This window comes from Macaca fascicularis, chromosome 12 (genome assembly GCF_037993035.2).
Source record: "Macaca fascicularis isolate 582-1 chromosome 12, T2T-MFA8v1.1".
NCBI classification, from domain to species: domain Eukaryota; kingdom Metazoa; phylum Chordata; class Mammalia; order Primates; family Cercopithecidae; genus Macaca; species Macaca fascicularis.
The window spans coordinates 120,422,396-120,446,672 of record NC_088386.1 but is presented as its reverse complement, the minus strand read 5'-3'; the positions used below and the strand labels follow the sequence as shown (position 1 = coordinate 120,446,672).

The following is a 24,277-nucleotide window of genomic DNA, read 5'->3' as shown; positions in this document are numbered from 1 at the left end:
TCCCAGCACTTTGTGAGTCTGAGGTGGGCAAATCACTGGAGCCCATTAGTTTGAGACCAGCATGGGCAGCATGGCAAAACTTGGTCTCTACAGGAAATACAAAAATTTAGCTGGGCATGGTAGTACACACCCATGGTCCTAGTTACTCGGGAGGCTGAGGCAGGAAGATTGCTTGAGCCCAGGAGGTTGAAGCTGCAGTGAACCATGTTTGCGCCACTGAACTGCAGCCTGGATGACAAAGTGAGACCCTGTAATGTACATACATACATATGTACACACATAGGTACATAAATGTTACCAGGAAATGATTGTATCTTTGTTTATATTTTTTAAAAAATGAAACAGGAAGATGGATCTGAAGTTGGTGTTGGAGGTGCACAAGTAACTGGCTCTAATACACGGAAGCACATATTGCAAGTTTCCACTTTCCAGATGACCATATTAATGCTCTTTAATAATAGAGAAAAATACACATTTGAGGTATGGATTGTGGTTATATACATTTTAACTGTGTTGTTTCTAACTCACTTTTTACTTGTTTCTTATTTGAGTAACCCTTAGAGAGTCTCTTTGGAGACCTTTAGAGAAAACTGTGTAAAATGGATCATGGAACTGTATGAACATCATACATTTATTGAGTTGTGTTTTATTATTTTTAAATTTATAGAAGTATTTTTATATAAAACATATCTTATATAAGTAGACAATTTGATGAGTTTTAAATGAGTGCACCTGTGTAACTACCATCACAAGACTATTGCCCAAAAGTATAGAGCATTACCTCCAGAATTGCTTTGTACACCTTGCCAGTTCATTCCCTCCTACCACCTCGAGCCCCAGACAGCCAGTGATCTGCTTTATATCACTATAAATTAGTTTTGGTTTTTTAAGACTTTGATGTAAATGGAATCATACATGTTGTCTGTATGCTTTATTCCTTTTGTCAGTTCACCTGTTGATGGGCATTTAGGTTGATACTGGATTTAGGCTGTTATAAGTAGAGCTAAGTGTTTAACATTTTAAGAAACTGCCAAACTGTATTCCAATGCAGCTATACCAGTTCTCATATTTGCCAGCAGTGCAAGATGGTCCAGTCGCTCCACATCCTCCGCAGTCTTTAGATTTTGAGCCACTTTAGTTGGTGTGTAATTGTGTCTCATTTTGGATTTAATTTTCTTTTTTTTTTTTAATGATGTTGAGCATCTTTTATGTGTTAATATGCCACTGATACATCTTGTTTGGTGAAGTGTTTATCTTTTTTGGGTTGTTGTCTTACTACATTATAAAAGTCCTTTATAAATTGTGGATACAAGTCCTTCGTCAGATATATGTGCTGTGAGTATTTTTTTCAGTCTGTTGCTTGCCTTTTCATTTTCTTAATAGTGTCTTTTGAAGAGCAGAGTTTTAAAATACTGAAAAAGTCCAGTTCATCACTTTACTTTTTGTAGTTCGTGCTTTAAGTCCTAAGAAATTATTGCCTACCCTGAAATTTTAGCAATTTACTTTTATTTTTTCAGTAGTTTATAATTTTAGCTTTTACATTTATGTCTACAATGAATTTTAAGTTAATTTTTTTATATAGTATAAGGTAAGGATTAAGATACATTTCCCCTCACTCAGTCAGTTGTTGGTTCCAGCATCATTTGTTGAAGGCACTGTTTTTTCCCACTGAATTACCTTGTCGTCATTATTTAACAATCAATTGATCATATATGGGTGGGTCTATTTTTATGCTGTCTGATCTGTTTCATTGATTTCTGTGTCTGTCTTTATGCCAGTTTTTTGCTGTCTTGATAGTGCAATCATTTTTCTCTTCACACCCATGTTGTTTCATTAGAGTAACTAATGTTATAATATGCTTTTTATTTTTTTCTTTTCCTTTTCTCACAATTAAAATATGATTTGATTACATTAAATCCAATTAGTCATTTCCTGTACATTTAAAGGGTGTTTTGGGGTTAAAATGAAGGTCATGTGATTCATATTAAGTTGAAATTTAAGGTAATGAATGAACATTTTGAAAGACTCTTAAAATTAATTCCGTATTTTTACTTAATTGAAAACTTTTGAAAATTGTCATATACAGGTGAACACAGGAAAAAAAATAGTATGTTTGAAATTAAGAGCAAGAGTAAGTTCTAGGCCTATTTAATATTCACGTCCATACTCCCATTTATGTGTCCCGTTTATGAGAGAGTATGGAAATTAGTGTAATTAAGAGAGCATCATTTTTATGTGATATATTTAAAGGGAATGCTTGAAATCTAGGTATTTTAATAGCTCAATTGCTAAATTGAGAAGTTTTTCTCATGTATTTCCATGTGAGTCTTACCTAGGGAATAACCTTGATTTTTTTTTTTTTTTACTTTTATTTTTATTTTATTATAACCTTGATTTTCAAGCACAAGTTACATTTGATTGAGTCCCAAGAATATTGATTAAGCAAGCATTGAGTACCTTATTCAAACCTAGGCTTTTCAAACAGAGGTGGAATTAAATTATCTCTAACAGATGTGTTTGTGTAGTCATTTTTTAATCTGCAGCTCTTAATGGATAATATATTTTAAACCAAATTAGCTACTTGGTAAATGCAAGAGTTGGTTTTCAGAGTCCTGGCTTATAAAGAACTGGTTAAAAAAAAATAATGAGATAATCAAAAATACAAATTCATTTTTTAAAGCTGTTATCGGAATTGTTGGAAATTTTAGTGGTTCAAGCTTTTCTCTTTCCCATCTGACTTGGGATCATTGATGCTAATGAGCAGTTATTAGATGGAAAGTTAAAATTAAGTAGAAAATCTCTCTAAGTTTTCCAACTTTAGCTAAGTCACAAAGCAGAAACTGATTGTTGTGTATATAGGATGCCATGCGTATGGCTCCAAAGCCTACTGGCTGCTGACACCTCAAATCTGGGGCATTGTGAGAAGGCATGAGAAATGCATCTTTGCTCACATCATGTGTTTCTCTACAGTCCATTGCTTATGTTTTATTAGCCACTTTTTTACAGAAATCACCTCCACAAATTAGTGGAGATAGTTAAAAGTATTTTATTATAATAATTTAAAGGAAGGTGAACTTTTATTTTTGAATATTCTCTGAGTTCAGTAACATGGTGTATTATTTAATGCCACATGACAAATCTCAAAAGTTAGTGATTTAAAACAACCACTAACAATGTATTATCTCTCATGGTTTCTGTGGGTTAGGGATTCAGAAGATACTCAGTTGGGTAGTTCTGGCTTGGGGTTCATGAGGTTGCATTTAGATGTTGTCTGGGGTTTTGGTCATCTAACGGTTTGACTGGAGCTGGAGAATACGCTTCCAAGGTGGTTCACATGGCTGGCAACTTTGTTCTGGATGTTGTTAAGCGGCCTTAGTTTCTCTCCACATGGGCCTTTTTGTGTAGCTGTTTGTCCTCAAATCTTGGTGGCTGGTTTTCCCAAGAGCGAGCAATCCAGAAGACCCAGGCAGAACCTGCAGTGCCTTTTTTATCTTTCCCTGGAAGACACCTAGTGTCACGTCTCATTTTCTTGGTTGCCCAAGTTAGCCCTGATAGAGTGAGAGGACCACACAAGATTAACATATACCAGGATTATTACACACTGTCATAGAAGCCGGCTACAACAGTTGGCATTAATTTGTAGTGTCATATTTAATCTGTAGTAGTCAGGCTGCTGCTGAGGTTTTTTCTTTTCATGTTTTTTGAATGGATAAAGGTAAGTTTATTGTGATTTAGAACAGCTAAAAATAGGAAATACGTACAGTGGTAGTCTGTGCCTTGGACTTTAGTAATTAGCAGTGGGTTTTTGAAAGAGGTATGGATAAGAACTATTAATACATATTTTTCTTAATGTTCTTTATTTTTTATTTTATGAGAATGAGTCTGAAATTTAAAAACTATGGACAATAGCACTATTAATGTCAGAATTTAAATAGAAAACTTAACAGTAATATTTGATCTTCAATAATTTATAGCAATCATTAGTGACATAACTTCACAATATGAAAAGGAAAATGAAAGTACAAAGGAAAGTAGACAACTCTGGAATCATGGAAATCCCTTACAAATTTATTGATTAACCAGACAATTGAAAAGGGGGATACAGAAAATTTGAATAACACAGTTAGCAAGTTAAAATTGAAGGCTGTTTAGCGAACTTTGAACTCAGAAAGCAAAGTAGATGTACTGCTCACAGGAAATATCTGAGGCTAGCATAACTTTTTTGCTAAAACTGAGCAAGGAAAATACAAAAGAGCTGAAGGTTGTTCATCATTCTGCCTTGCTCCTTAGATCCTAAGTAATATACTGAAAGTATAAATCTCAATATTAGCAAGTCATTTTCAGTAGTGTATTGAAAGAATAATGCACTGTGTTCAAAAAGGATTTATCCGTAGAATACAAAGAAGGATCAGCATAGGAAAACTTTTTGAAAAGATCTTAATTATTAAGATATTGTAATAATTGTAAAAATAAGCAGTTGCCTAATTGCTAGTCACCATTTTAAGGAGAAAACCATTTGATCTGTACAGATGAACAAAAAGTATTTGATACAAGTCAGTCCTCATTCCTTATAAAAGTGGGGGACTCATTGCCACCTTAGAATGGAATGCCCTTAATGTCATAAGGTTGTATCTGATGACAAACTTAAGCATTATAATAGTAGGACAATACTAGACACCTTTCTGTTAGACTTAGGAACAAGATGAAGATGCCTATCTTTACTACTACTGTTACACCTTGCTCTGCAGGTCCTAATATACTAAGAAAAAAAAAGGAATGAAATTTTTAAGTATCGGGAAGAAATTGAAAAAATTGTCAAAATCTGTAGACAGTATGATTGTCAATTTGGCAATACATGATAATCAGTGAGAAAACATTTCTTTAGAAGAATTTTGTTGGAAAAAAAAAATACCCTTTCTGTAAACCAGCATTAAGCAGTAAATGACATGAAGAAAAGGATGTTTTATTAAGAATCATAACCTTCCAGGAATCATTTTAACAAGAAATGTGTGGACAGGCCACTTACACTAAGAAGACAGTAAAAGCTAAAGAATATGAAAGGGTAAATATACCCAAATGGGAGAATTACATGTTATAAGTGTGCTGTTTTTAAAAGTCACCTATAAATTCAAGGAAATCTGAATTGAAATTTCCAAAATATACATTGTTTTAAATAAAACTCGACAAGCTGATTCCATAATTCATCTGGACAAGAAAATGCACAAGGTTAGGCAAAACTACTTTTGAAAAGGAATGGGGTTTTGGGTAGGAAAGCTCAGTAAAAGGGGAAGGAATTTGTCCTAATAAACAAAACATACCGTATCACATTTCTAAAAATTTTTAGTTTTTATGGGTACATAGTACATGTATATATTTAGGGATACGTGAGATATTTTGATACAAGCATATAGTGTGTAATAATCACATCAGGGTAAATGGGGTATCCATCATCTTAGCATTAATTATTTCTTTGTGTTATGAAAATTCCAGTTGTATTCTCTGTTATTCAAAAACGTACAAGTTAGCGTTATTTTAAAATCATAGCTCATTTGAACAAAAGAGAGTCCAGAAGCAAACTGTTATATTTGTAGGTGTCTGGAATGTGATAAATTTCTCTCTCTCTCTTTTTTTTTTTTTTTTTTGATTGTACTTTTAAGTTCTGGGATGCATGTGCAGAACGTGCAGGTTTGTTACATAGGTATACATGTGCCATGGTGCTCTGCTGCACCCATCACCCATCATCTAGGTTTTAAGCCCCGCATGCATTAGGTATTTGTCCTAATGCTATCCCTCCCCTTACCCCTTACCCCTTACCCCCAAAGGCCCTGGTGTGTGATGTTCCCCTCCCTGTGTCCATGTGTTCTCATTGGTCAGCTCCCACTTATGAGTGAGAACACGCGGTGTTTGGCTTTCTGTTCTCGTGATAGTTTGCTGAGAATGATGGTTTCCTGCTTCATCCATGTCCCTGCAAAGGACAGGAACTCATTCTGTGGCTGCATAATATTCCATGGTGTATATGTACCACATTTTCTTTATGCAGTCTGTCATTGATGGGCATTTGGGTTGGTTACAAGTCTTTGCTACTGTAAATAGTGCTGCAATAAACATACGTGTGCATGTGTCTTGTAGAATGATTTATAATCCTTTGGGTATATACCCAGCAATGGGATTGCTGGGTCAAATGGTATTTCTAGTTCTAGGTCCTTGAGGAATCGCCTTACTGTCTTCCATGATGGTTGACCTAATTTACACTCCCCGCAACAGTGTAAAAGCGTTCCTATTTCTCCACATCCTCTCCAGCATCGGTTGTTTCTGACTTTTTAATGATCACCATTCTAACTGGCATGAGATGGTATCTCATTGTGGTTTTGATTTACATTTCTCTAATGACCAGTGATGATGAGCTTATTTTCTTATGTTTGTTAGCCACACAAGTGTCTTCTTTTGAGAAGTGTCTGTTCATATCCTTTGTTCACTTTTTGATGGAGCTCTTTTTTTCTTACTGTAAATTTGTTTTAAGTTCCTTGTAGATTCTGGATATTAAACCTTTGTCAGATGGATAGATTACAAAAATTTTCTCCCATTCTTTAGGTTGCTTATTCACTCTGATGATAGTTTCTTTGCTGTGCAGAAGCTCTTTAGTTTAATTAAATTGCATTTGTCAATTTTGGCTTTTGTTGCAGTTGCTTTTGGTGTTTTAGTCATGAACTCTTTGCCCCTGCCTATGTCCTGAATGGTATTGCATAGGTTTTCTTCTAGGGTTTTTATGGTTTTAGGTCTTACAAGTAGTTTTTTCTATCTCTGTGAAGAAAATCAATGGTAGCTTGATGGGAATAGCATTGAATCTGTAAATTGCTTTGTGCACTATGGCCATTTTCACAATATTGATTGTTCCTATCCATGAGCATAGAATGTTTTTCTATTTGTTTGTGTCCTCTCTTATTTCCTTGAGCAGTGGTTTGTAGTTCTGCTTGAAGAGATCCTTCACGTCCCTTGTAAGTTGTATTCCTAGGTATTTTATTCTCTTTGTAGTAATTGTGAACAGGAGTTCACTCATGATTTAGCTGTTTGTTATTGGTGTATAGGCATTCCTGTGACTTTTGCACATGGATGTTGTATCCTGAGACTTTGCTGAAGTTGCTTATCAGCTTAAGGAGTTTTTGGGCTGAGACAGTGGGGTTTTCCAAATACACAATTAAATCATCTGCAAACAGAGACAATTTGACTTCCTCTCTTCCTGTTTGAATACCCTTTATTTCTTTCTGTTGCCTGATTGACCTGGCCAGAACTTCCAATCCTATGTTGAATAGCAGTGGTGAGAGAGGGCATCCTTGTCTTGTGCCAGTTTTCAAAGGGAATGCTTCCAGCTTTTGTTCATTCAGTATGATATTGGCTATGGGTTTGTCATGGATAGCTCTTATTATTTTGAGATATGTTCCATCAGTACCTAGTTTATTCAGTGTTTTTAGCAGCTAGGGATGTTGAATTTTATCAAAGGCCTTTTCTGCATCTCTTGAGATAATCATGTGGTTTTTCTCATTGGTTCTGTTTATGTGATGGATTACGTTTATTGATTTGCATATGTTGAACCAGCGTGGCATCCCAGGGATGAAGCCAACTTGATTATGGTGGATAAGCTTTTTGATGGCTACTGTGTTCGGTTTGCCAGTATTTTATTGAAGATTTTCACACTGATGTTCATCAGGGATATTTGCCTGAAATTTTCTTTTTTTGTTGTGTCTCTGCTAGGTTTTGGTATCAGGATGATGCTGGCCTCATAAAATGAGTTAGGGTGAAGTCCTTCTTTTTCTATTGTTTGGAATAGTTTGCGAAGGAGTGATACCAGCTCCTCTTTGTACCTCTGGTAGAATTCGGCTGTGAATCCTTCTGGTCCTGGGCTCTTTTGGGTTGGTAGGCTATTACTGCCTCAGTTTCAGAACTTGTTATTGGTCTCTTCAGGGATTTGACTTCTTCCTGGCTTAGTCTTGGGAGAATGTATGTGTCCGTTAATTTGTTTGTTTTTTCTAGATTGTCTAGTTTATTTGCATAAAAGTGTTTATAGTATTCTCTGATGGTAGTTTGTATTTCTGTAGGATCAGTGGTGATATCCCCTTTATCATTTTTTTACTATGTCTATTTGATTCTTCTGTCTTCTTTATTAGTCTGGCTAGGAGTCTTACCTATTTTGTTAATCTTTGCAAAAAACCAGCACTTGGATTCATTGATTTTTTTTTTTTTTTTTTTTGAAGGGTTTTTCCGTGTCTCTTATCTCCTTCAGTTCTGCTCTGATGTTAGTTGTTTCTTGTCTGCTGCTAGCTTTTGAATTTGTTTGCTCTTGCTTGTCTAGTTCTTTTAATTGTGATGTTAGGGTGTCGATTTTAGATCTTTCCTGCTTTCTCCTGTGGGCAATTAGTGCTATAAATTTCCCTCACACACTGCTTTAGCCGTGTCCCAGAGATTCTGGAACGTTGTGTCTTTGTTCTCATTGGTTTCAAATACCGTATTTATTTCTGCCTTCATTGTGTTATTTACCCAGTAATCATTCAGGAGCAGGTTGTTCAGTTTCCATGTAGTTGTGCGGTTTTGGGTGAGTTTCTTAATCCTGAGTTCTAATTTGATTCCACTGTGGTCTGAAAGACTGTTTGTTATGAGTTCCGTTCTTTTGCATTTGCTGAGGAGTGTTTTACTTCCCATTAGGTGGTCAATATTAGAATAAGTGTGATGTGCTCAGAAGAATATATATTCTGTTGACTTGGGGTGGAGAGTTCTATAGATGTCTGTTGGTCCAGAACTGAGTTCAAGTCCCTGAATATCCTTGTTAGTTTTCTGTCTCGTTGATCTGTTTAATTTTGACAGTGAGGTATTAAAGTCTCCCCCTATTATTGTGTGGGAGTCTGAGTCTCTTTATAGGTCTCTAAGAACTTGCTTTATGAATCTGGGTGTTCCTATATTGGGTGCATATATATTTAGGGTAGTTAGCTCTTCTTGTTGCTTTGATCCCTTTACCGTTATGTAATGCCCTTCTTTGTCTTTTTTGATCTTTGTTGGTTTAAAGTCTGTTTTATCAGAGACTAGGATTGCAACCCCTGCTTTTTTTTTTTTTTTTTTTTTTTTTTTTTTTTTGCTATTTGCTTGGTAAATATTCCTCCGTTCCTTTATTTTGAGCCTGTGTGTGTCTTTGCACATGAGATGGGTCTCCTGAATACAGCACACTGATGGGCCTTGACTCTTTATCCAGTTTGCCAGTCTGTCTTTTAATTGGAGCATTTAGCCCCTTTACATTTAAGGTTAACATTGTTATGTGTGAATTTGATCCTGTCATTATGATGCTAGCTGGTTATTTTGCCCATTAGTTGTTGAAGTTTCTTCATAGTGTCAATGGTCTTTACATTTTGGTATGATTTTGCAGTGGCTGGTACCGATTTTTCTTTTTCCATATTTAGTCCTTCCTTCAGGAGCCCTTGTAAGGCAGGCCTGGTGGTGACAGAATCCCTCAGCATTTGTCTGTCTGTAAAGGATTTTATTTCTCCTTTGCTTATGAAGCTTAATTTGGCTGAATGTGATATTCTGGGTTGAACATTCTTGTCTTTAGGATTGTTGAATATTGGCCCCCCACTCTCTTCTGGCTTGTAGGGTTTCTGCAGGGAGATCTGCTGTTAGTCTGATGGGCTTCCCTTTGTGGGTAACGCAACCTTTCTGGCTGCCCTTAACATTTTTTCCTTCATTTCAACCTCGGTGAATGTGATGATTATGTGTCTTGGGGTTGCTGTTCTGGAGGAATATCTTTGTGGTGGTCTCTGTATTTCATGAATTTGAATGATGGCCTGTCTTGCTAGGTTGGGGAAGTTCTCCTGGTTAATATCCTGAAGTGTGTTTTCCAACTTGGTTCCATTCTCCCCGTCACTTTCAGGTACACCAATCAAACGTAGGCTTGGTCTTTTCACATAGTCCCATATTTCTTGGAGACTTTGTTCCTTTTCATTGTTTTTTCTCTAATCTTAACGCTTTATTTCATTAAGTTGATCTTCAGTCTTTGATATCCTTTCTTCTGCTTGATCAGTTCAGCTATTGATACTTGTGTATGCTTCACGAAGTTCTCGTGCTATGTTTTTCAGCTCCATCAGGTCATTTATGGTCTTCTCTAAACTGGTTATTCTAGTTAGCAGTTCCTGTAACCTTTTATTCAGGTTGTTAGCTTCTTTGCATTGGGTTAGAACATGCTCCTTTAGTTCAGAGGAGTTTATTGTTACCCACCTTCTGAAACCTATTTCTGTCGATTTGTCAAACTCATTCTCCATCCGGTTTTGTGCCTTTGGAGAAGAGGCATTCTGGTTTTTGGAATTTTCATCTTTTTTGCCCTGGTTTTTCCTCATCTTCGTGGATTTATCTACCTTTGATCTTTGATGCCGATGACCTGCGGATGGGGTTTTTGCGTGGACATTCTTTTTGTTGATGTTGAATGTTACTGCTTTCTGTTTGTTAGTTTTTCTTCTCACAATCAGGCCTCTCTTCTGCAGGTCTGCTGCAGTTTGCTGGAGATCCACTCCAGACCCTGTTTGCCTAGGTATCACCAGTGGAGGCTGCAGAACAGCAAAGATTGCTGCCTGCTCCTTCCTCTGGAAGCTTTGTCCCAGAGGGGCACCTGCTGGATGCCAGTCAGAGGTCTCCTGTGTGAGGTGTCTGTTGACCCCTGCTGGGAGGTGTCTCCTGTCAGGAGGCATGGGGGTCAGGGACCCACTTGAGGAGGCAGTCTGTCCCTTCACAGAGCTGGAGTGCCGTGCTGTGAGGTCCACTGCTCTCTTCAGAGCTGGCAGGCAGGAATGTTTAATTCTCCTGAAGCTGGGCCCATAGCTGCCCCTTCCCTCAGGTGCTCTGTCCCAGGGGAGATGGGAGTTTTATTTACAAGCCCATGACTCAGGCTGCTGCCTTTCTTTCCGAGATGCCCTGCCCAGTGAGGAGAAATCTAGAGAGGCCATTTGGCCACAGCAGCTTTGCCACCTGCCCACTTTGAACTTCCTGGAGGCTTTGTTTATACTGTGAGGGGAAAACCGCTTACTCAAGCCTCAGTAATGGTGGACACCCCTCCCCCCACCACGCTTGAGTGTCCCAAGTCGACTTCAGACTGCTGTGCTGGCAGCGAGAATTTCAACCCAGTGGGTCTTAGCTTGCTTGCTGGGCTCTGTCGGGGTGGGACCCGCTGAGTGAGACCACTTGGCTCCCTGGCTTCAGCCCCCTTTCCAGGGGAGTGAATGGTTCTATCTCGCTGGGGTTCCAGGTGCCACTGGGATATGAAAAAAAAAAAAAACTCCTACAGCCAACTTGGTATCTGTCCAAACAGCCACCCAGTTTTGTGCTAGAAACCCAGGACCCTGGTGGTGTAGGCACACAAGGGAATCTCCTGGTCTGCGGGTTGCAAAAACTGTGGGAAAAGCGTAGTATCTGGGCTGGATAGCACGGTCCCTCAGGGCTTCCCTTGGCTGGGGGAGGGAATTTCCTGGTCCCTTGTGCTTCCCAGGTGAGGTGATGCCCTGCCCTGCTTCTCCTCACACTTGTGGGCTGCACCCACTGTCTAACCAGTCCCATTAAGATGAACCAGGTACCTCAGTTGGAAATGCAGAAATCACCCGCCTTTTGCGTTAGTCTCACTGAGAGCTGCAGACCTGAGCTATTAACTATTCGACCATCTTGCCAGATCTCAAATTTGTCATTTCTAAAAACTGAATTTAATTGTTTGTTTATTTGTGAGAGTGAGAAGAGGGTAGTATTAAGACCTCAATTCCATGGATCACATCAAATACAAAATTCCAGATAAGTGTGAAAATCTAAATATAATTGCAAATCTATATAAATAATAAAAGAAAATTTTGAGTATTTTGGTAACCTTAATGTGAGAAATGTCTTTTAAAAATTTATTACAAAAATAACAAAGGAAGAGACTAACAGATGTAACCACATAAGTGATAACACATCTATATAAGATATATTAAGTTAAAAATAGAGACTAGGAGAAATTATTTATAATGTATAAAAATTGAAAACCATAATCTATAAAAAGCATCAGTTAAATCAGTATGAAGAGAAACAATTGAGTATAAAAACATGCAAGGAATATAGATAGAGAAAGCATAGAAGATTACAGATATCCTGTAAATATAAAAATATTTTTTCCCATAGTGGTCATGGAGAAGTACAAATTAAAATAATGAAATTTCATTTTTAGCCAAACATATGAGCAAAAGAAAATCTGGTATTGAAGAAGATGTGAGGGAGTGGATATTCATGTACTATTGTAGGGGGTTACATTTTTAAGCAACTTGAAAGCAGTTCATTAGTATTTATCAAATACCAAAAAAAAAAATTTGAGACAGGGTCTCATTCTTGCCCACACTGCAGTGTAGTGGTATTATGTCTCACTGCAGCCTCAACCTCCCGGGTTCAAGCCATCCTCCCACCTTAGCCTCATGAGTAGCTGGGACTACAGGCTAGTTTTTAAATGTTTGGTAGAGAGCAGATCTTGCTGTGTTGACCAGGCTGATTTTGAATTCTTGGGCTCAAGTGATTTTCCCACCTTGGCCTCCCAAAGTGCTGGGATTACAGGCATGAGCCGCCATGCCTGGCACAAATATAAAATATTTATAACTTTGAGGAAGCAAGTGCATTTCTAGAAATTTGCTTCTGAAAAACAGGCTTTTGTGCTCAAAGTCAGAAATGCATGTACCGACAGAACATTGGATCTAGTCTCAATCTCCACTTGTGTCATGATAGAACAGTACTGTGGAATTCCTTGTAGCTTTAATCTCTTTTTGCAAGCGGAAAAATCTGAAGAAATTAATACAAAAATTCATGTTATCTCATTTAACACTAATACTGGTGTATAGGTGGATGTGTTCACGTACATTCATGTATATGCATATGCTTGTATTCATGTGTATATATAGATGAATAGGAAAAGGCAGAGTGCAGGTAGAATAGTAATAGTAAAGATAGGCATCCTTATGTTGTTCCTAACTCTAATAGAAAGATGTCTAGTATACTACTGTTACGCTTAACTCTCTCATTATATGTACAACCTTATGACTTTAGGGGCATTTCATTGTAAGGCAGCTAAGAATTCCCCACTATAAGGTTTGAGGACTGACTTTTATAAAATACTTTTGATAATAGTTACCTCTGGGAATGATCTGTAATTTTAAAATATCACCTAAGGTTTTTCTGGTTCATTGAATATGATTAAGCAATAACTAAAATATGTAAATAAATCACTTAGTGTGTATGTAATAATAAACATCTTCATTCTAATAATAGCACCTATTTTCTGGGATTAACATTTATTGTATTTGAAATGCCTAAAGTAGGTAGATATAACCAGAGATTATTTGAAGAAAATGAATATGCAGAATCACTGAAAATCACATTTCTCTGAATCCTTGCTTACCTGACAGTTTTTTAGAAGAACAGAACTGTTGCTCAAAGACTTCTCTAGAGAGAATGACTCTCCAGATCAGTTACTCATATAATCTGAATATCTTCATGCCCACTCTTCGTAAGCTGCTTTTGAGAAAGAGACAGCTGTATACAGTTCATCAAAACAATAAATCCTAGTGTCAAGACTTTTAAAACTCAAAATCACGTATCACTATAGACATGTAGAGACTAAATCATAGAACTACAGTTTTCTTGCTGTCCCACTGACATAACAGAATAGTGAATTTAAAATTACACAACATTCTTTACCGAGCTGCTTTTTCTCCCCTAGTATTACATTTTATTCATACCATAATATGCAGAAAAGATTATCACCTGAACTTCAACACAGATTGCTTGTTGATTTTTATGTTTAATGTAATTTACAGGGTTGGTTTTTTTTTCTTCATTTGGTCATAGAAGCTTACATGTGGTCAGTTTGGATGGTAAATTTTCGTTGTATGGTAGAAGGCCTGAGCTCAGGCTTATCTTCCTTTTTTCTATGAAGGAAATTACTAAGCAAAAGAGGAGTATGGATAAATTTGGATGGGAGACTATAAAATATTTCTAAAATTAGCAATTATATGTTGGTTAACACTTTATTTTTGCAAAACTAAATGTTAAAGCAGGTTCCTGATAATCTCTACTGGATAACATTTTTAGATTAACCATTGTATCTCCTGAAACAAAAAAGTTACTTGTCTTTTTAATATTATATAATTTGAATCACCCTTTCCTCTAGTTTGTTCAAATAATGAGATTTTAATGATGTGTCATAATACTCAAGATAATTCTTTTTTGTGCATTATTTATTTAATGGAATTACCTCTTTTTATCTACTGCTTGGTCAGTTTACTTGCTAATTAACTAATTAACTTTAATCTTTCAAAAAGTCTAATTATGTTAATCTGATGAAATTTCAGGAAATTCAGCAAGAGACAGATATCCCTGAAAGAGAGCTTGTTAGAGCCCTACAGTCCCTCGCCTGTGGTAAACCAACACAGCGGGTTCTAACAAAAGAACCCAAATCAAAGGAAATAGAAAATGGTCATATATTTACAGTTAATGATCAGTTCACATCCAAACTACACAGAGTCAAGATTCAAACAGGTATCTGGAATTATATTTTTCCTCTCAAAAAATTATATATTTTTCTCTTTAGAAAAAGAATCTCATCTGTTGGATTTCTGTCTTTAAAAAATACTCCTTTTCTGGTGCTGCATGGTATTTAGGCTTAAGAAAAAAAGCAGCTTTTGTTGATAAGTATTTGTATGAAATACTTTTGAATCCAAGTACAGTAAGCATTTGAATCCAAGTACAGTAAGCATTTTAAAAAGTAATTTATGGTGTGAACAAAGCACTTCTTTCCATTTTTTTTAACAAATAGAATACAACTTATGAACCTATTAGTACTTAAAATTGTTTTTAACTGGTTAATAGTCAGTGGAAGTCTCTTTAAAGCTGATTTAGAGGTTTTTCAGAATTGGGAGACCTATGTAAAAGTTTGATGTTTGGATGTTGCTATTTATATTTTGATAAATATTTTTTGTTTCAAAATCTTAAAACTCTTATCTTTAATTTAGAAACAGCAATGATACTGATGTGAATGATTTTTAGTAGAGCCATATAAGTTGATAGTGAAAATTCTATTAAGTATTTAACATAATGTAGGATGCTTGTTTTCTGTGTATTTAAAGGGGAAAAAAGGCACTCCACCCTTGCTGATTGATGTTTAAAACTAATTGCTACTTGGCTTAAAAACTAGTATTAGATAGGCTTCCTAGTCCTAATATATTCATTACAGCCAAATATGTGTGCAATAAAACAGTGTCCTAAGATAAATAAGATGATCTTTTAAATGACTGATTTGCTGATATTAAAAGTTATTTATATTGTATATTATGATAGTCTTTTAAAAAGTAATGTTAAATATACAATTGATTACCAGATTACATGGATTCTAGAGCTTTATATGCACACTTAAATTTTTTTTTTTTCATTTTGATCTTTTTGTTTTGTATGTATACTCTGTAGAGCAGAGTAGTGTCTCTGGCAGGGTTTTACCCCTTTTGTCTTGTAGTTGTAAACTGTATCATAGTAATCTGCATGAGCCAAGATTGGCCCATGTCTTGACATAAATACATATTAAGAATAAAGCAAACTATACTAGCGAGTGTCATGGAATAAAATTTATTTTTCTTCCAATGCAAGACATAACTATACATTTGGGCAGATACCAGTTTTGGATTTTAGGGCTCATTTGTATCCTAGAATTAGAGGAAAATATGTGGGAATATTTATCTGGATTACCTTACCCTCACCCTACTGTACCCTAAATAAGTTAACAGTCTTTGTTATCCCAGATTCTATCATGCCCAGCAATAATAATATCAGATATTAGTATTATGTTTTAAAAAAAAGAAGTCTTCATAGATTTTTAGATTTTCATGTTAAGTGTGCACACTTACATGTGTTTCTGGAGTACATGTATATAGTGTTTTTGGTATGTTCAAAACATATATGATGAAGAATTTTACTAGAGGAGCTTAAAAGTTCTTTTAAGCAATAAAATTCTATGAAGCAATGTTTTTTTCTTGGGAATGGTTTTTAAATGATTTTGGCTCTTACTCATAGTTTAAGTCAGAATTTTCTCTTTGGTGGTAAACATTGTGACCGCATTGGTTTTATTGTCAAAGGCTCACTAACATAAATATTCAAAGACTCAGACCCTACCTATTTATGCTGCTTTTACTGTAGCCAGTAATAAAAGTTCATGCAAAGAAGTTAAAGGAATTACTAAAATAACACTGCCTTTGAAAAAAATTAGATTAATTTTAATCTGGGGGGTTTCCAGAGTTGACAGTCTTCACCACCTGCCTTGCTCAAATTCCATCCCCCAGCATGCATATAGGTCATGTATAGGCACATGCACAGCAACCCCTTCTGCTGCACTCAAGTGAGGAGTATTGTGTTAGGCTCCAGAGTGAGTCCCTCCCCTCACATTTTAAAAAAAAAATACTCATTTTGAATCATTAGCACAATCTGACATCTATGTTTTTCTGCAGGTATTTAAGACGACGCTTATTTAGGTGACCAAATCCAGATGAGCCAAAGGGATTGTTTAAACAATTACTTTTTTCCCTGCAACTTTGTATTTTTTATTTTCAAATCCACAAAGTGAAAAGCACCATAATGGACATCAGTATGGCTGTGACCTACGTTTACTAGTCATTAGAATTTTGTCTTCTTCCATGCCTTCCTCTGTGTGTATACGAACCCGTGTGTGTGTTTGCTACAGCGTTTGAAGTTAATTTACAAATATCTCAACAGTTTCCCCCTAAAAAACGTTAGCACACACCTCCTATATCATATCCAAGAAAATTAATTACATGTCATCTGTTTACACCCATATTGCCTCAGTTGTCTCAAAAATTTCTTTTATATCTCACTTTTTGGATTCATGATTCCCTCAAGATTTCCATATTACATTTAATTTTTATGTCTTTTTAGTTCCATTTAAACCAGTACCTCTTTATCTTTTTTTTTTCATGACGTCAACTTCTGAGGAGAAGCATCATAAGCATCATTCTTAGTAGATTATTTTCTTCGATTTTTCTTTTTTTTTTTTTTTTTTTTTTACTAAGATAATGATTATCTTACACTGGGGAAATGACACTGAAAGCAGTATTTTTATCCAAAGGATTCTAATTAGAAACAGCTGAATGGATATGCACACCAGAATGATCTTCTAAATTGTACAGTCTGCTGTCTCATGGCTATCCATGCCTGTGCCTCAGTCAGCAATGCCCCATGTGCTGCTTTGCAATTTTACAATTTCTCCTTCCAGAAACTTCACATCTATCTCCTTTTGATGAACAAATAAAACATCAGTTTTCTTTTTCTGCTGTTTCATTTGGAGCAGAGTTGCAGAAGAAGAAGACTTCTGTATTTAATCCCTTAGCAGTTTCTTTGAAGACTATAGGGAAGAATAGAGTAAGACTTCTAAAGATTGGAATCTGGTATGAATTTGTGATGAGGTTGTGACATAAAAAAGCATAATAAAATATACGGCAAGAAATGGTTAGGTAACAGAACTCTAGGGAGATTTTTGGCAAGGAGATTTTAGGAACTGACATCCTAGTGGTACTTTTAAATTATTTATTTCACTGAATCTTGGCAATACATACTCTTGTCTCCGCATAAAACCTTAGAGATTACAGCTACATTTTGAGTTAGTAAGACAACAGATACTCACCTATCTGAGATACTTTTGGTGAGTTTTAACTTGGAACCATGGTAATAAAATAATCAGTTGACCTCTGACAGTCATAAGCAATGAAAATTATTTACTGGTAATTTTACTACTGAATATTTTCAGCTACTATTTTTCTTCCAGATAAGAAATTATATTCTGCATAAAAACAAAATTGACTTTATTATCTCAAAGTTAAATTCCTCATTTTTGAAAAGGATAATTTAGTATTCAAGTAAACATTAAATGAGACACTTTTTGAATGTATACTTAAGTGTGTATATTCAGAGGCTGAAATTGGTTTTTGTCTGTGGATTACATTGAATTATATTAAGCTTGCTTATAAACCAAATTTTAAAATTATATTTATGATCAATGTCTTTATTTCTATTTTAGTTGCTGCCAAACAAGGTGAATCAGACCCAGAGAGGAAAGAAACAAGGCAGAAAGTAGACGACGACAGAAAACATGAGATAGAAGCTGCTATAGTGCGGATAATGAAATCTAGAAAGAAGATGCAGCACAATGTTCTAGTAGCAGAGGTGAGGACTCTTCACGACTGGGCTAATATAGAAAAAAAAATTAACAAAATTACTGTATTCAACTAATTTTAAAAACAATTTTACAATTAAGAAATTCTAGTGATGTAACACTTATGAAATGTATGGTACTCACTTGGTAATTAAACATAATGATACATCCAAATATGTGCACACTCCCAGAACTAATGTGTTTATAACAAAAATAATAGTAGAATATTGTCACATGAAGTATTAAGAAAAAATTTTCACTGCTATTTAATACCTTTGTGTAAACAAATTCCCTTTATTTCTAAAAATTACTAATGGTTACCGTTCATTAAATGCTTTCATTTTACAAATTGGGGAACTAAGGAGGGGAAGACCCCTTAAGAGGCCATTAAGGTAGGTGGGAGAGGATTAGGACCTGGGTAAAGTGTTGGTAGAGGGTAGAAAGCTGAATCAAGATAATTGGGAAGTAGAATTGACAGGCTTACTGATTGATAACAGGAAGTGAGAGGGAGAAGTTGAAGACACCTTTTAGGTTTCTGGCTTGAATGAGTAGATAGAGATTGGTTTCTGTAACCAAAAAGACAAGGGTAATGTAATGTGCCGCTGTGGTCCAGATGTCACTTAATATTGTTTTGTACAAGTTGACTTTATTGTATATTGGCACATCCAGGGGCAGGTGGAAGACAATAGACACGAGGGCTAGAAGTTGCATTGGGAATTAGCTATATGAGAATGCAGTTAAAACCACAGGTGTGGATTAAATTGCTCAGTGTTGGCATATAGAGCAAGAAAGAACTATGGGATAGACCCCTCCCTCATCATTTTAGGAACGGTGAGTGTAACAACTAACAGAAACTCTTTAGAGCACTGGTTTTCACACTGTGGTTCTTGGAGCAGCTACCTCAGCATCACCTGGGAACTCATGAGAAACACAGATTCTTAGATTCCACCAGAGCCTGAGAATTGAATCAGAAACTCTGGGGATAGGGCCCAACAGTCTGGTTTTTTAACACGAACTGTAGGTGATTCTGATGTTTTTTCAAATTTGAGAACACTGCTTTAGGAGGAAAAGAAAACAAAATGTCAGTGCCCTAGCACAAGGGAAGAGAATTACAAGGAGTGAGTGGTCAGTAATATCAAAAATCATGGAAAAACCAAGTTGAATAAACACTTACTTTAGCAATTATGTGACAGGTTAACTTTCTCAGACATTTTCATTGGACTCGTGAAAGTGTATATCCAGTGGTAGTTCCTTGAGAGGGAAATGGAGGTGGAAACTACCAAGAGTGGCTTATTCTTTGAAGTATTGGCTCAAGGGAAAGGGCAGAGAGAGCAGTATTAGAGGATTCAGTGTAGAGTTGAAGGGTTTGGGCTTTTTTCCCCCCACAATGGGAGGATACTGAGGATGTTTATATCCTAAGAATAAGGAAGGGATCCTTAAAAACAAATGGAAAGAAATGAGATGAAGGGATCAATACCACATTCTAGAAAAGGAAATGTGAGGATTGTATAGGGAGTATGATGATGGTAGTGTACTGACACAGATGTTACTGAACATGCCTCTTCCTGAGAACCCAGGGCAGGGTGCAGGGGTATGTGCTAAGCAAGGTTTAGTGTAAGTATGGATGAATGTACATGTGTAGGGTGGGAATTTGAAGAACTTCAAATTGAAATGGCTTATTTTCTCTATGTAAAACCTGATATGAGCTTGGTGCAGGACTGGGTTGAGGAGTTTAAGGGGATTGTCAAAAATTTGAAATAATACTTGTCAAAGAATGGTGCTCAGGAACTTGCTGAACTTTTGAATACTATAAATTTGTGTTACCAGTCTACACCAGAGATTGGCAGATGTTTTTGTAAATGGCCAATTGTAGCATAGATAATACATAAATGCATGTGACTCACAGTGGCTCATGCCTGCAATCCCAGCACTTTGGGAGGCCGAGGCAGGCAGATCACCTGAGGTCAGGAGTTCAAGACCAGCCTGACCAACATGGCGAAATCCCGTCTCTACTAAAAATACAAAAATCAGCCGGGCGTGGTGGTGGGTGCCTGTAATTGCAACTACTCGGGAGACTGAGGTAGGAGAATTGCTTGAACCCGGGAGGCAGAGGTTGCAGTGAGCCGAGATTGTGCCATTGTACTCCAGCCTGGGCGACAGCGAGACTCCATCTCAAAAAAAATGAATAAAAATAAATACATATGACTGTGTTTCAGTAAAATTTTACAGAAACAGATAGTGGGGTGTATTTGGCCTGTGACTGCAGTTTACTGATTCCTGGTGTACACAAGTGGTGTAACAACTACATCTTTACTCAGCAAAGAGCTCTGTGGTAGGTTGATAATGATATAGTATATATAGAATATAGGTTTAATCAAATAGTGTTTATGAGATAGAACCAAAAGAATCAGGAGTAGAAGGTCCTGTTGAGAGTGCAGCTGAAGTGATCTTGAATGCAGTTTAGGCTCTGTTACAGGGGAGAGAGCAAGTCTATAGGAGCTGTTAATAGGCTGGAAGAAAAGAAGGGCAAAGGGTGGGAGGTCTCAGGTGGTGGGTTGAGAGCAAGTTTGTAGATACTGGAGTGGTAATCCTGGAAGGATGATAGATTGTAGTTGCAGAGTGAAGTGCTGAATTTTCAGATTTCAAAGAATTATCAATCCATTATGGCTTTGGGAAATGAGCTGATCAACAAGAGTAGAAGCAAAGCTGGCTCACGGATGGATTTGAGCAAAGAACATGGACTTTGAAGTCAGAAAGGTTTAGATTCATCTCTGCTGGCTCTGTTATTTACTACTTGTTGATGTCAGTTTTCTTCTCTGGCATATTTTCCTCATTTGTAAAATGAGACAACTTTGCAGGGTTAAGAACATTAATTAAATAGGCCGGGCATGGTGGCTCACGCCTGTAATCCCAACACTTTGGGAGGCAGAGGCAGGCAGATCACGAGGTCAGAAGATCAAGACCATCCTAGCAAACACGGTGAAACCCTGTCTCTACTAAAAATACAAAAAATTAGCCGGGCGTGGTGGTGGGCGCCTGTAGTCCCAGCTACTCGGGAGGCTGAGGCAGGAGAATGGTGGGAACCCGGGAGGCGGAGCTTGCAGTGAGCGGAGATCACGCCACTGCACCAGCCTGGGCGACAGAGCAAGACTCTGTCTCAAAAAAAAAACCAAACCATAAACTCATACATGCAAAATGACTGATGCATAGACAGACTGTGACTGCTACTTTAGTTACTGTTTTATTATTATATGTAGCACAGTACTTAGAATCTGATAGTACTTGGAACAACAGAAGCACTTTTGATTGGGCATTATTATTCTAAGGCATTATGTCTGTTAACACATTGAGTGTACACGCCAGTGGGCCAAGGTCCCAGAGCTAGTAGTGGTGGAGCTGAGTTTATCCAGGTACTGTGAGTCCAGAGTTTGTGTTCTTAAATACATAGGCTACCCAAGTTCTGTAAGTTTTGAGTGTAACCCAGAAGTCAGTAGATAACAGCATCAAAAGGTTAAACTATAGGTGACATATACTCACACTAACATAATTCCAACTAATTCATCTATTCAACTGCTGTCCTTAGCATTCACACTCTGATTTGAGGAAGTGTGTTGTAACCATACATTACATTTTCAGACAGAACCTTTTTAAAGTTTCTGTGCTTTTAGCTTTGTTAATCCAGTTAGTAAAGTTCAATCTCTCAGTGTTAAAATGACATATCAGTTCTGTTGAAAGATAGGAATTTCTATGTGTTTATGTAAAAATGCTGTCTACTTTCTTTTTTAGGTAACTCAGCAGTTGAAGGCTCGATTCTTACCAAGTCCAGTTGTTATTAAGAAACGTATTGAAGGACTTATTGAGAGAGAATATTTGGCACGAACACCTGAGGATCGCAAAGTATACACATATGTAGCATAAAATGCGTTCAGAAATTTGATTTATTCTTGGACTGTACTCTTCGCATGGACTGGGAAGTTCTTTTAAATCATTAAATATTAAGACGACCATCTCTTCTATTAAATTACAGTACATGTTCTAGACCATTGAGATCAAGCCTTTACTCCCTTTGAGAGTTTTCAACAACAGTTGATTGAGCTTCAGGCTTTACAACGTTTATCCCTGTAGAGATCATCTTTACAGTTCCTCGGGAAAATGTGAATGTGCTGCGTTTTGTTTTCTTTACTGTATGAAAACAGGAAAATAAAACAAAAATTTAGAAAATACAGCTCATTAAAATAAAATTGTTGGATTTCATTTCCCCAGGTCTTCAGTGTTGATGTAAATGTGTTTTTGTAGTGTTGCTTAGCACTTTGCGCATTGTGTAAGTTGGGTAACAAAAATGGCAAAAGAAATGCAGAATTCCCAGTTATCTTGCTCTGAAGACATTTCTTTAGCTAGTCTTACTTAATTTAAAGGTTTGATAAATATACAAAGACCCAAGCATACAATTTGAGCATGCTGTATTCTACCACTTGCACTTACTAATCTTCTAGCCTTATGACCAGGAACCTTTGTTTTGGGCTCAAGTACACATCCTGATTTGGTTTTTCCCTATTGTAATTTGAGATTTCCCAGATTAAGTCTTACAATGATTAGGTTTTGTTCTGAGTTATTTCTAGAGAAAGAAAATATTTTAGTATGTATAAATTGTACAATAATTTTTTTGCTGTTGTACTCACTGCTAATAGTGGATTGTATAGGGTGGTGTTTTTATTTCATTTATTGTAGACAAAAATAAATGAATTTAGTATACACAAACCCACTAATTCAAGTATGTCAGAGCACAAAGTTGGCAGCTGGTTATATTTAATTCAGCCCCTCTGAAAAGCACATACAGTCTATACTTTGTTTATAAATATCTTAGGTCCTCCCTGCCCCTAAATATATATTTTGGTGAAGCTGTGGTGCACTATTAATTTTCTGTTTCAAAATGCAATCTAAAGATGCAATAAATATGATGACCTTGATAGTTTTAATGAAATCTTCAATTCTTGCAGCTAACTGTGTTTTGGAAAGTGATTAAGCAATATTTCTCAAACCTGATGATTCTTGGATATTTAGCTATTGTCCTCCAAAGAGTCATCGTTTCACGTTTTCAAAGATGTGCTTTGTGCTGAAGATTCTTGTCAGATATCCTGTGCTTCCAGAGTATTTTTATCTTCAATTTTATTTAATTTTCATTTTGTTTTCATAAGACAATGTTTCAGATATGTAATGGGGCAAACCACTATAGATTTCTGTTGGATAGAAAAATGAAATGTTACTAATAAGTTTAAATTGACCCTTCGTTGACTATCAGTACTGTTGATACATTTATTAGAATGTATGTCTCAGAAGATGGTTTCTGTTTAAATTTATGGTCAAGTTAAAACAACTGAATTCTAATACGGATTAAAAACTCCACATAAATATTTTTCCCCATGCGTCTTGGGTTATAATTTTCCTTTTAGACTTGCAAATATGTTTTTATTGCAGTTTTGTCTCCATCTGTACTGTAGAATTATAAGCCTTGTGCTCTTTATCTCTGCATTTTCCACTTCTACATGATGCAATTAAGATGCCAATGAAAAATATTGTGAACATTGTTCTCGGGACACTTGTACCATACTTGAACAGTACTAAGTCAGGTGTAACATGGAAAGCTAAGGGTTTCACCTTCTGATTTTGACATAATTGAAAATTTTCTATAATGGGAAGGTGTTTATAGGAAAGTAATGTGATATTTCAGGTTTGAGAATTTTATTACTGCTTTCATTTCCCAATTAAATGATACTTAACACCTGGGAAAACAGGACAGCTCAGATTGTCGAGTTAGTAAACATGAATGATGAAAAAACTACATTTGAAATCTCCAGAGACATTAAACATTTTAGTGCTAGTTTAAGCCATTAAAAGTAAAGTTTAAGTTTACATCATTGTCTCAAGTGTGGCTGTAAAAATCAGATCTAGAGTTTAGAGACATACTTGTTAATTTCGGAGCACAGGTTTGATGTTTATGCTTCTAAATATATTAAAACATTTCTGAATTGC

At 36.2% G+C, this 24,277-nt stretch overlaps 1 protein-coding gene across 3 annotated transcripts in view; it reads left to right on the top strand.

The window, feature by feature from the left end:
- The window catches only part of CUL3 (cullin 3), a 113,509-nt gene extending 89,851 nt beyond the window's left edge, over positions 1–23,658 (top strand). For all 3 annotated transcript variants that reach the window (XM_005574447.4, XM_005574445.4, XM_074010340.1), the window contains 4 exons: positions 346–480; positions 14,388–14,574; positions 18,113–18,258; positions 22,034–23,658. In XM_005574447.4, coding sequence (XP_005574504.1) covers positions 346–480; positions 14,388–14,574; positions 18,113–18,258; positions 22,034–22,165 — 600 coding nt within the window. In that variant the 3' untranslated portion in view covers positions 22,166–23,658. The remainder of the gene's footprint in view (positions 1–345; positions 481–14,387; positions 14,575–18,112; positions 18,259–22,033) is intronic.
- The last annotated feature ends 619 nt before the right edge of the window (positions 23,659–24,277 follow it).